Genomic DNA, 12,367 nt, shown 5'->3' with positions numbered 1-12,367 from the left:
GTTGAGGAGATCGACCAGCAAAGGATGCTGTTACAGCAGTCCTTGGCCCAGCACCCAAGCACCGCTCCATCGTGACCAAACCCCAGAGGCTGACCTATGCCACCAGCTCAAGGTCCATTCCCTGCTTGGCAATTGACACAGACCTATTCCTGACTGCTGGCACAAACAACAATAGGGAACTTTAGCCAACCAACCAATTGGCTGTTGCCCCATCAATTGGTTCAGGGTCCGAGACAAGGAAGCCCTGCATTACCAAGCAGCAACACTTGTCACTTGTGCAAGGGGCTTGGCCATTGGGCCAGAGATTGCCCAAGCAAGAAGCTGGATGCCTTGGGGCCCTGACCCATGGGCCCGAAGGTAATGGTAACCACAGAAACCTCCTCTGAGGAAGGAGACCTGGACCCAGGGGATAGCCAGACAGATGACCTAGAAACGGTTGACCCCAATGTCCTAGACTTCAGCCAGTATCAACCACCAATGGATGCTGGCCAGGAAGAGGTCCAAGAAGATGTCGACAAGGGAAACGGCAGTGGGGTGATGCACTGATGGTGTGCATCGCTCTACAAACCTCCTCACCATCCTTATGTATATATCAAGATTGCCCCATATGCTTCTCTACCAGTGGAGGAATGGCAGTACTAGAGCTCTCCAGAACAGTTCAAGACCATCTGGCTTGAATACTTGCCGACACCAGCACTGGACTGTCAATAGTTTCAGATTCTTTTATTAGTAAGTACCACATACCCACAAAACCCACAAAAACAAGAACCATCCACAGTGTCACCAGGCATCAGCTTGCCATAAACAGTTCAGCTAGCATTCAAGTTGCTATCGGCAAGCACAGTCTTGGAGTAGTCAAAGCCTTGGTGGCCGATACTGCTGACTATGACCTTATCTTGGGCTTCACCGAGCTAAGAAGGCTCAAACCCACCATACAGTGGGAAATGGGCCAACTGGAGTTCCAGACCCAGGACAAGGACCAACCCCTGAAACGGCCCCCTGAAGAAGCTGTAACTGGGGGACTACATGTGAACTTGGTGAAATCTGTCATAAGAAGTGACTTATTACCGAATTTGGCAAAAGATGTTGTAACTAGCAAGCTAAAACAAGAGCCCACTATAAAAGACAACCTATCACTGAATTCAGCAGGATTGGTGGTAACATGCCTCTATGACAAGAAACCAAAACATCTGACCATTCATGGGAATGAGTTCATTTCAGCAGCAAGCCTGATACAAGCTGCCCTGGAGGACAGACCCATTGGGTTCATGCTCCTGGACCTCCCACCCTCGTCACTCCTGGCCTTCAGGTTTGTACCCACCAGCACTGACAAGGGCATAGAAATGGAAGTAGAGGTTGATCAGAAGGTATCGGCAGAAGATATACCAGAACTGTATCAACATTTGCAGGATGTGTTCAATGAGGTGGAAGCAGATAAGCTGCCCCACCATATGGAACATGATCTTCATCTGGAACTGATGGAAGACAGTAGGCCACCACAGGGCCCACTATACCTCAAGGGGCTGAAGGAAATGGCCGAACTGAGGAAGTACCTCAATGAGAACCTTGCAAAGGGGTTCATACACCCCTCAAAGAGCCCGGCAAGATCTCCGGTGCTCTTTGTGCCCAAAAAGGATGGAGGCCTCAGGCTATGCGTGGACTACCATGGCCTGAATGAAATCACCCTCAAGAATCAGGCGCCGCTGCCCCTCATCGAGGAGCAGCTTTTCCTGCTCTGGAAGGCAAAGATCTATACCAAGTTAGATCTGCAAGCGGCATACAACCTCATCTGCATTGCAAAAGGGGATGAATGGAAGACTGCATTTGGCACACAGTTGGGCCTCTATGAGTACCTGGTGATGCCTTTCGGCCTGGCAAATGCACCAGCCCATTTCCAGTCCTTCATCAATCACATCTTCCAAGACATCATCAGAGTGTTTGTGGTTGTGTACCTGGATGACTTCCTCATCTTCAGTAACACAGAAGGGGAAGATGTCCAACATGTCACGGAAGTGCTCACTCAATTAAGAAGCAATTGACTGTTCACCAAGCTGTCAAAGTGTGAGTTTCACATCACTACAGTTGAGTTCTTGGGGTACATCATCAAACCAACTGGGATTGAGATGGACCCAGAGAAGGTCCGAACTGTCAAGGAATGGCCAATGCCAGAATCAATACATGACATCCAACAATTCCTAGGCTTTGCCAACTTCTATCGGTGATTCATAGCACACTTCACTCAAATCACCAAACCATTGACATCTCTGGTCAAACCTATGGAACATTTTAAGAAGTTTGAGCTGCTGGAAGAAGCTCAACAGGCTTTCCACAAGCTCATACAAGCATTCACAATGGCAGGAGTGCTTTGGCACTTCGATTACCACCTGCCAACAAGGTTGGAAACTGATGCAAGCGACTTTGCCATTGCTGGTGTGCTCAAACAGGAGCATGAAGGATGTTGGCACCCTGTGGCTTTCTATTCCCGGAAGATGTCATCTGCAGAAAAGAACTACAAGATTCATGACAAGGAGCTCCTAGCAGTGGTCGCCTGTCTTACTCAGTGGTGCCACATGCTAGCGGGACTGCCGAGTCAGTTAGTCATCCTCACAGATCACAAGGTGCTCAAGTACTTCAAGTCGCAATGCCGCATCACTGGACAACAAGCAAGATGGGCAGTATTGCTAGCTGATTTCAACTTCATGCTACAATACTGACCAGGAGACAAGGGTGGCAAACCTGATGCTCTCACCAGACAAGTTGACATGCAACCAATTGGTGAGGAGCAGGAGCACAATGTATGGCAATTGTTGCCTCCCCGAGTGTTCGAAAAGGTCGAAAATGACATCACTATAGGAAGCACACTACAGCAAAATTCAGCAGAAAATGTAGTAACAAGCATGGTACTACCAATCTCAGCAGAATCGGCCCTACCAACAGGCCTAGACAATGATTCTGTATTAATGGCTCCCATGCTCACCATGGAGTCCATAGCAACAAAAGGACTCAAAGACCTGACCAAGATCTTTCAGCCCTTGGATCTGGAGCTACAGGAGATCCATGTCAAGAAGCCATTTGAGATCAAAGATGGCTTATGGCATAGTGGCAGAAAGTTGGTTATACCAAAGGTAACCATGCCAGGAAGAACCAATGACCACGGGTCACAAAGTGCTTGGGAGGTAGATGGCCAATCCCTTTCTGTTGAGCATCTACGGTTCATGGTCATGGCTCAATGTCATGATGGCATAATGGCTGGTCATGTGGGTCGAGATGCCACCACCAAAGCAGCCCAAAGGCATTATTGGTGGCCCAACATGACAGCCTGGATTGCTGATTATGTCACAAGCTGCCCTGTATGTGCCAGATACAAAGCTCCTCATCATCATCTGTATGGCTTGTTGCAACTGCTTGCCACACCAGAAAGGCCATGGGGCTCAATATCATTGGACTTCATTGAGGGCCTTCCAGTGTCAAAGGGGTTTGATTCCATCCTGGTCATTGTCAATAGACTGACCAAGTATGCTATCTTGGCCCCAACTCATAAGACAGTCACAGCGACACAAACTGCTGTCCTACTGTGGAAGTACATGATTAGACACTTTGGTTATCCAGACCATATGGTGTCCAACTGAGGAAGACAGTTCATTTCAAAAGCATGGAAGGCATTCACTACAGGCATAGGTGCTAAGCACTCCCTCAGCACAGCTTATCATCCACAGACTGATGGACAAACTGAGAGGGTCAACCAAGTAGTGGAGCAGTACTTGCGAATGTATTGCAACTATGAGCAGGATGATTGGGCTGACTTGCTCAAGACAGTGGCATTTGTGTATAACAACACAGTCCACAATAGTATCAGTGTCTCACCATTCTTTGCTTGCTACAGTTGGAACCCAAAGGCCCATCCTGACATACCTCAGCAGCTGGGAGTCAATGACCCAGATCATTTCAAGTACCTTGTTGATGGGAAGGAACATTGCAAATACCTCCAGGACCAGATTAGGAGAGCACAGCATTGAATGGTGGAACAATACAACTGGAAACACAAGGACATCAAATTCCAGGTCAGTGACATAGTTTATATAAATTGCTGGAACTGGAAGACAAGATGACCCACACCAAAACTGGATACCAGGTTTGCAGGACCTTACCCAGTTCAAGAAAGGGTGGGCCATCGAGCATATAGGATTACATTGCCAGCAAACCTCAGAGTCCATGATGTCTTCCATGTGTCAATGCTCGAGCTAGCAAAGATGAGCTCACTCCCTCAACAGTCAGAACAACCAGTGGTACCATCACTACCAGATGAAGACCTCGAATTCGAAGTGGAAGCACTCATCGATAAATGCACATGCAATAGAACAACCAAATACAAGGTCTTATGGTGAGGATACCCAGAGGAAGCTGCCTCCTGGGAGCCAGTGTCAAACCTCAACTGTCCTGACCTCATCCAGGAGTATGAGGTTTCGGTGGGGGGATGAGGTTAACAAACACGAGGAGAAGGAGAAAGCATGAGGAGAAGGTGGAAGCGGTAAGGAGGGAGTTGGGACAGATTTGAGCGAAATCTGCGAGAATAGTGGCACTATTACAGATTACACAGAAATCAGTAATTGTAGTAGTGCTATGACATTTTCACAACAAGAGTGGGAGAGGACAGGTTTTTCTCACACACACGAGAGACCAAAGATGAAGTGACCAATGGAACAAGGTCAGGAGCGATCACACAAGGGTCAGGACACAGGCTTAAAGGGATCGGAAGGAACAGAAGGCTGATATTGTAAGATGTCACTATATGTCAACATAGGAAGAAGGAGCAGGGGGAGGAGCAAGAGATGATCAGATCACCAGCTCCTCGTCCATAGGGGCTGTCAGGGGTCTCGCGCCTGAAACCCAGGTCGGTCTGTCGAGATACTCGGTGACTATCAAACTGTGCGACAGCTATTGTCTTGGTATCGGTCTCAATGAGCTTATCACTCGGTGACTATCAAGTTGCATGATAGGTGGCATTCGTGTATATACTATCATAGGTTTCGGCTGACCTCTGTGGACACTCCGTTCAGGGGTAGCTCGGCACAATCAATATCAATGCATAGGTTATGATGACACCAAGGTCTGGTGTGGGTGTTGACGATGATGAGGTTGATGGTGTTAGTGATAAGGTTGGTGAATGTCGATGATAATGAGGTTGATGGTGTTGGTGATAAGGTTGGTGGCATCAACACGAGTGTCCAGTGTGCTGACTGATGCTTGAGGTGATCCCCAGACCACAGTGGACTACTGCCTTCAGTTCTATCTATATCTGGACTGCTAACCTGCTATGGGGCGCCTTCGGATGTCAGGTAGTGGTGATACAACACACACACTACAATGAGGAGCAACCTTGATAGATTGCTGCTATGCTGACTAAAACTAATATATACTTATGCTGAAGTGATAACTAGTTATGATGGTTGTGTAGAGTGGATAAGGATCCACTCGACCTATGATGATGAGAAAGCATGGTTATATACCTCTTCACAGCATCGCCAGCGATGCTGCTCCTGCTCTCTCTCCAGAGAGTACCTTCTTCATCGAGTACTGTTCAGGGGCCTCTCCTGCTTGGTGTCATGGGCCTGGATGCTCAAGAAGCAGGAGGGTCACTGGTTCATATGGAAGGAGCACAGGTATCGAAGATCTAGTCGATACCAGTAGAGAGCATGGTCGTAGTGCAGTCTCCATGGAGACCATGGACTCCTATGGACTCACATGCAAAGGAGGACCGAGCCATATGTGAGGAGGGCCAGGCACAGCCACGAGGAGGACCAAGCTCAAGGAGCAGGCACAGCCATGAAGAGGACCAAGCTCAAGGAGCATGCAGATGGTTACCACTCAGGGGCTCGAGAGACAAGAGTCAAAGGAACTGTCACCAGTCAAAGGAGAAGGAGCAGTGTATAGGACACCGGCAAGCAGGTCCTGAGGAGGAGGAGCAGTGTCAAAGGAGTCGACACCAGGTCATGAGGAGGAGGAGCAGTGTCGAAGGAGTCGACACCAGGTCATGAGGAGGAGGAGCAGTGTTGAAGGAGTCGACACCACTCAAGAGGCACAGGGGTGCCAAGCAGGAGAGGCCCCTGAGCAGTACTCGATGAAGAAGGTACTCTCTGGAGAGAGAGCAGGAGCAGCATCGCTGGCGATGCTGTGAAGAGGTATATAACCATGCTTTCTCATCATCATAGGTCGAGTGGATCCTCATCCACTCTACACAACCATCATAACTAGTTATCACTTCAGCATAAGTATATATTAGTTTTAGTCAGCATAGCAGCAATCTATCAAGGTTGCTCCTCATCGTAGTGTGTGTGTTGTATCACCACTACCTGACATCTGCAGGCGCCCCATAGCAGGTTAGCAGTCCGGATATAGATAGAACCGAAGGCAGTAGTCCACTGCGGTCTGGGGATCACTTCAAGCGTCAAAGTCAACACACTGGACACTCGTGTTGATGCCACCAACCTTATCACCAACACCATCAACCTCATTATCATCAACACTCACCAACCTTATCACCAACATCATCAACCTCATCATCAACAACACTCACACCAGACCTTGGTGTCATCATAACCAAAGCATTGATATTGATCGTGCTGAGCTACCCCGGAACGGAGTGTCCACAGAGGTCAGCCGAAACCTATGATAGTATATACAACGAACGCCACCTGCTGTCACTGTGCAACTTGATAGTCACTGATACCAAGACAATAGCTGTCGCACAGTTTGATAGTCACCGAGTATCGCGACAGACCGACCTGGGTTTCAGGCGCGAGACCCCTGACACTTGGCACCCCTGTGCCTCTTGAGCTGTGTCGACTCCTTTGACACTGCTCCTCCTCCTTGCTATGCTGCTGCTTGTTTGGCACCCCTGTGCCTCCTGAGTGGTGTCGACTCCTTCGACACTGCTCCTCCTCCTCATGACCTGGTGTCAACTCCTTCAACACTGCTCCTCCTCCTCATGACCTGGTGTCGACTCCTTCGACACTGCTCCTCCTCCTCAGGACCTGGTGTCGACTCCTTTGACACTGCTCCTCCTCCTCAGGACCTGCTTGCCGGTGTCCTATACACTGCTCCTTCTCCTTTGACTGGTGACAGTTCCTTTGACTCTTGTCTCTCGAGCCCCTGAGTGGTAACCATCTGCATGCTCCTTGAGCTTGGTCCTCTTCATGGCTGTGCCTGCTCCTTGAGCTTGGTCCTCCTCGTGGCTGTGCCTGGCCCTCCTCACATATGGCTCGGTCCTCCTTTGCATGTGAGTCCATAGGAGTCCATGGTCTCCATGGAGACTGCACTACGACCATGCTCTCTACTGGTATCGACTAGATCTTCGATACCTGTGCTCCTTCCATATGAACCAGTGACCCTCCTGCTTCTTGAGCATCCAGGCCCATGACAGGGGCCACCCAAGTATCAATGGAATCTGGGGGGCCACCAGGCACGGTCACTGACTCATGTGGTTGTTGCTCCGAATACAACCTGTTGTGGTGGGCAACAAAGTCCTGAAGGGTATGCAAAACAGAACTCACCCAGTTCAAGTCGGGCAAATTATCACGAACCGGCCCTACGGTTGGCGATGACGACGAGGGCGAGATCGAGAGGAGAGGCAGAGGAGGCTACCAGACTTCGGAAGGAGTAGATGAGAGAGTTGATTGGGAGAGTGACTTATGATCTCTTTTCCTTAAGGGAAAAGAGAAGAGAAGAAGGAAGGAGCAAACTATGAGATCGAAGGTACAAGACTCAATGCGACGAGTCTAAGACTCTTTTGCAGTGAAAATGACATATCGATGTTAGATCTATTCTAAATATGAGAAGGGTCATGACTGAGTCGTGACAGTATCCCCCCCCGAAAGAAACGACGACAGGGGAGGAGTTTAGTAATGAGTAGGAGATGGGCGGGTTGGGTTGGCTGTATGGAATTCAGCAATCAGGTCGCCAGCATGGGTGAGATTGGAGGCGGGTTCCCAGGAGTTGTGGTCAGGCCCATATCCGACCCAGCGGACAAGGTAGAAGAGTGGGTCACGGTAGCGATGATCGACCTTGCTATCGAGGATTTGTTCAACTTCATATTCAACATCGCTTTCGATTTCGACCGGGGGGGGCGGTGGCTGGACCCGATTTGGGATTGTGTTGGCGACATAGGGTTCCAAGCGGTCAACATGGAACACGTTATGGATCTTCATCGATGGAGGAAGCTGGAGGCGATAGGCATGGGAGGAAATGACTTTGCTGATGGAGAAGGGTCCGAGTCGGCGGTAGTCCAGCTTCTTGGTGGGGCGAAGGGAGCGGATATTATCGGCAGACAGCCAAACTCTGTCGCCAGGCTGGAACTGAGGGGAGGGAAGGCGGTGTTTATCGAACTGTGCAGCCGATCGGCTGTTGGCTTTATCCAGCTCCCCCCGAACATACTCATGGAGCTGCTTTAGCTGATCTGTGTACGAGCGGGCAGCAGGGAAAAGAGGCAAAGAGGCTGGATCGGTGTTATCAAAGCTGAAGCGAGGATGGTACCCGTAGTTGGCGAAGAACGGGGTGAGTTGAGTTGACGCATGCTCCGCATTGTTGTAGGAAAATTCGGCCAAAGGTAGGAGGTCGCTCCAATTGGTCTGTAGGTGGTTTGAATACCCGCGAAGGTACTGCTCAAGGACCTGATTAACACGCTCGGTCTGCCCATCCGACTGGGGGTGATAAGCAGAGGAGAAGTGGGTTTCGATGCCAAGGAGAGCAGAGAGGGAGCGCCAAAAGTGGGATGTGAACTCGGAACCTCGGTCCAACACGATGGAGGTGGGGAGACCGTGCTTCGAGTATACATGGCGCAGGAAGAGTTTGGCCAGTTCGGGAGCATCCAATGTGTTGGTAGTCGGAACAAAGGTTGCCATCTTTGTGAGGCGGTCAACCACAACGAGGATGGCAGTGAAGCCAGATGATGGGGGCAGTTGCTCGATGAGATCCATGGATATGGAAGACCATGGATGAGGGGGAACTGGGAGGGATTTGAGGTGACCGTAAGGCCTGTGCCGGGCAGCCTTGATGCGCCGACATGTCTCGCAGGAATCAACAAAGGTGTGGACAAATTTGGACATGCCCGGCCAGAAGAAGGACCGGCGAACAAGAGCAAGCGTCTTTCTGCGACCCGGATGTCCAACCGAAGGCGAGTTGTGTCGGTCTTGAACAATTAGGAGTCGGAGGTCACCAGCATCAGGTACGCAGACTGAGTTCCGGTAGGTGAGAAGGTTCCTGGAATTGATTGCGAAACCAAGTGGCAGTGATCCAAGGTGGGCTTGCTCCAGGAGCGCTGAGGTCCAGGAGTCGCCGGAAAGGGCATCACGGATTTTGTCAGTAATGTCCGACTTTACTGTGAGGATGCCAGTAGCAGCAAGTCGGAGTTGATGAGGTTTGAGGAGGGCTTGAAAGTTGTTTGGGTTGTGCTCCTGCATCAGTGATGGGCCCTTGTCCATGGGTCGCATGTCGGAACGACGAGTGAGGGCATCTGGCAGACCAGCCTGTGCACCAGGGCGGTATTGGATGACAAAGTCAAAATCGGAAAGGAGTTCTGACCAACGAGCTTGTCTACGGTTGAGTTGCTTGGTAGTAGTGAAGTACTCAAGACTGCGATGATCGGTGAGGACATGCACCGGAAACTTGGCACCCTCAAGGTACTGGCGCCAGTGTTTGAAGGCCGCGACAATGGCAAACATCTCTTTATCAAAGATGGGGTAATTGAGTTGTGCCGGATCAAGCTTCTTTGAAAAGAATGCAATGGGGTGCCTAGTGCCTTGATCGAATGACTGTGAAAGGACTGCAGCAACCGCAAAGTCTGATGCATCAGTTTCAACAATGATGGGCCGTGTGGGGTCAAAGTGACGCAAGATGGTGTCAGTGCCGAAGGCCGAGCGAAGCTGTTCAAAGGCGTGTTGGGCGTCATTGTGCCAGGCGAAAGGAGCACTCTGGGCCTCCTTACGCAACAACTGTGTGAGAGGGTATGCAGTTCGAGAGTACTGGGGGATGAACTTCCTGTAGAAGTTACAGAAACCTAAGAACACCTGTACATCATGCACTGACTTGGGTACAGGCCAGTTGGTGATGACCTCTGTCTTATTTGGATCCATGGAGACACCTTGATCCGAGACCACAAACCCTAGGAACTCGGTCTGCGAAGTGGAGAACTGGCACTTCTCTGCTTTCGCATACAGGCCCGCTTGGCGGAGGCGTGCCAGGACAGCAGAGACATGTCTTTGATGCTGTTCAAGGGTAGGGGAGTATATCAACAGGTCATCGAGGTAGATGATGAGGGACCTGTCTAACATATCCTTGAATGTGTCATTCATCAGGTGTTGGAAGGAGGCAGGAGCATTGGTGAGGCCGAAGGGCATGACGTTGTACTGAAAGAGGCCATATCGAGTACGGAAGGCTGTCTTCCATTCGTCCCCCTTGGCAATGCGAAGGAGGTTGTACGCGCCACGCAGATCTATACGGGTGAAGAACCGAGCTTTGCGGAGTCGGTCAAGTAATTCGTCGATGAGGGGTAGTGGGTAACGGTTACGAATGGTGATCCGGTTGAGACCTCGATAGTCTACACAGAGGCGGAGGGAACCATCCTTCTTTTTAACAAAGAGGATGGGGGAAGCTGCTGGCGAGTCGGATGGAGATATGAATCCTTTGGCAAGATTCTCTTCCAGGTACCCCCGGAGAGTCTTAAGCTCATGTTCTGAGAGACTATAGATGGGTCCGAAGGGTGGAGATTTGCCTTCCTCCAGTGGAATCTGATGATCGTATGTGCGATGAGGCGGAAGTTTGTCAGCTTTGACTCTGCTGAACACATCGAGGTACTGGTGGTATTCCGGGGGGATGATATCAGAAAGACCAGCATCGTAAGCGAGAGCCATGGTGGTATCCGAGGATGTTGTGGTGGTGGCGAGTAAGTGCTGTGATTGGATGGGGGAGGGGTAGAGGGTACCCGAGGTGATACAGTCCGACTGGAGGGACTTGTTAAAGGCAATAGCATCGATAACATCGATATCAAGTGATGCAGATGGCAGAGCGGGTGACGGCTGAGATGGAGCCATTGGCGAAGGGGTTAGAGGAGGGCTTCGCATGGTGATGTCGCCGGATTGCCAATCTATATTAGGATTGGCTCCTTTTAACCATGGTAGCCCCAGGATGATGGGACAGGGACCAAGATCAGTGACTTGGAAGGTGATGTCGGATGGGAAGAGCTCTGCAACGAGGCATGACAGCTGTACTTCCTTGCTGATGATGACTTGGGTTTTGTCGTCTGCAAGCAAGAGGGTCTCGGTGAGCGGCTTCGAGGTCAGAGGCAGGGAGTGGAGAGTGGCGAAGCGAGAGTCTATGAAGTTGGTGGTGGCGCCGGAGTCGATCATGACCTTGTGCACCGGAAAAGAGGGACGTGACAGGAAGCAAAGGGATGTAGATAGATACTGATTACCAGAGGGTTGTGAATCTACAGGAGCGAGTGCTGTCAGTCGGTGCTTAGCGGTTCGGGCTTGTGCTGCTAAGGCGGCTGTTTTTGACAAGCCCGCTATTTTTTTGATTTGATGATAGGACAGTCTGTGACGGTGTGCTCTGAAGAAGCACAGTAGATGCACAAGTTGTTTGCTTGGCGCCGCTTGTATTCGTCCGGGTCCAGCTTTCCAGCTGTGGTAAGGGGGACGCGAAGGGTGGAAGGAGAGGAGGGGTAAACGGCTGTTGGAGCAATGGGAGGGTTGGAGACAGGCATGGGTGTAGGGTTTGCCAACCGGGTGATCGTCCTCCTCTTCTCGGAGATCCGCTCGGCAATACGGTTATCGATCTCAAGGGATCTCTGGATGAGGGTTTCCAGATCGGTTGGTTTGCCCGAGCGACTAAGGTCATCCTTGACGTTCTCCTTGAGTCCTCGATAAAAGAACCAAGCCATGGCGTCTTCACCCCAATTGAGGGTCATTTGCAACTGGCGGAATTGGGTGAGGTAGTTGGCTACAGAGGTGGTCTGGGATAGAGCCTCGATCTCCCGCTTGGCAGTGGCAATATGATCTGGGTCCCCAAAGACCATGCGTAGTTGGTTGATGAATAAAGGGTAGTCCGTGAGCCAGGCGGGAGGGTTGACAGCGCTAAGGTGGGGGTAGAACCACTGGTGCGCAACTCCACGCAGGAGTGTGGATAACCAGAGGATCTGGTCGGAGTCGTTGATGAAGCGCCCTGGGTTGAGTCGCAGAAACACCTCAACCTGAGCTAGAAACGGCTCGAGGTGCCCTCGCTCACCCATGAAAACCTCTGGTTCCTTGGTACGAAAACCTTGCTGGACAGAAGCATTTTCGCTGGGTGAGGGAGCTGGAGCACTGCGAGCTTCGAG

General features: G+C 50.7%; 1 protein-coding gene across 1 annotated transcript; it reads right to left on the bottom strand.

Moving 5' to 3' along the window:
• Nucleotides 1–11,557: 11,557 nt before the first annotated feature.
• UHO2_06692 (uncharacterized protein) lies at nucleotides 11,558–11,959 on the bottom strand (the record flags this gene model as incomplete). Its single annotated transcript, XM_041558861.1, has 1 exon — nucleotides 11,558–11,959. The coding sequence occupies one exon, from the start codon at nucleotides 11,957–11,959 to the stop codon at nucleotides 11,558–11,560; it is 402 nt and encodes a 133-aa protein (XP_041414795.1).
• Nucleotides 11,960–12,367: the final 408 nt, after the last annotated feature.

This window comes from Ustilago hordei (genome assembly GCF_900519145.1).
Source record: "Ustilago hordei strain Uho2 genome assembly, contig: UHO2_contig_20, whole genome shotgun sequence".
NCBI lineage: Eukaryota > Fungi > Basidiomycota > Ustilaginomycetes > Ustilaginales > Ustilaginaceae > Ustilago > Ustilago hordei.
This window is presented reverse-complemented; position numbering and strand designations above follow the sequence as displayed.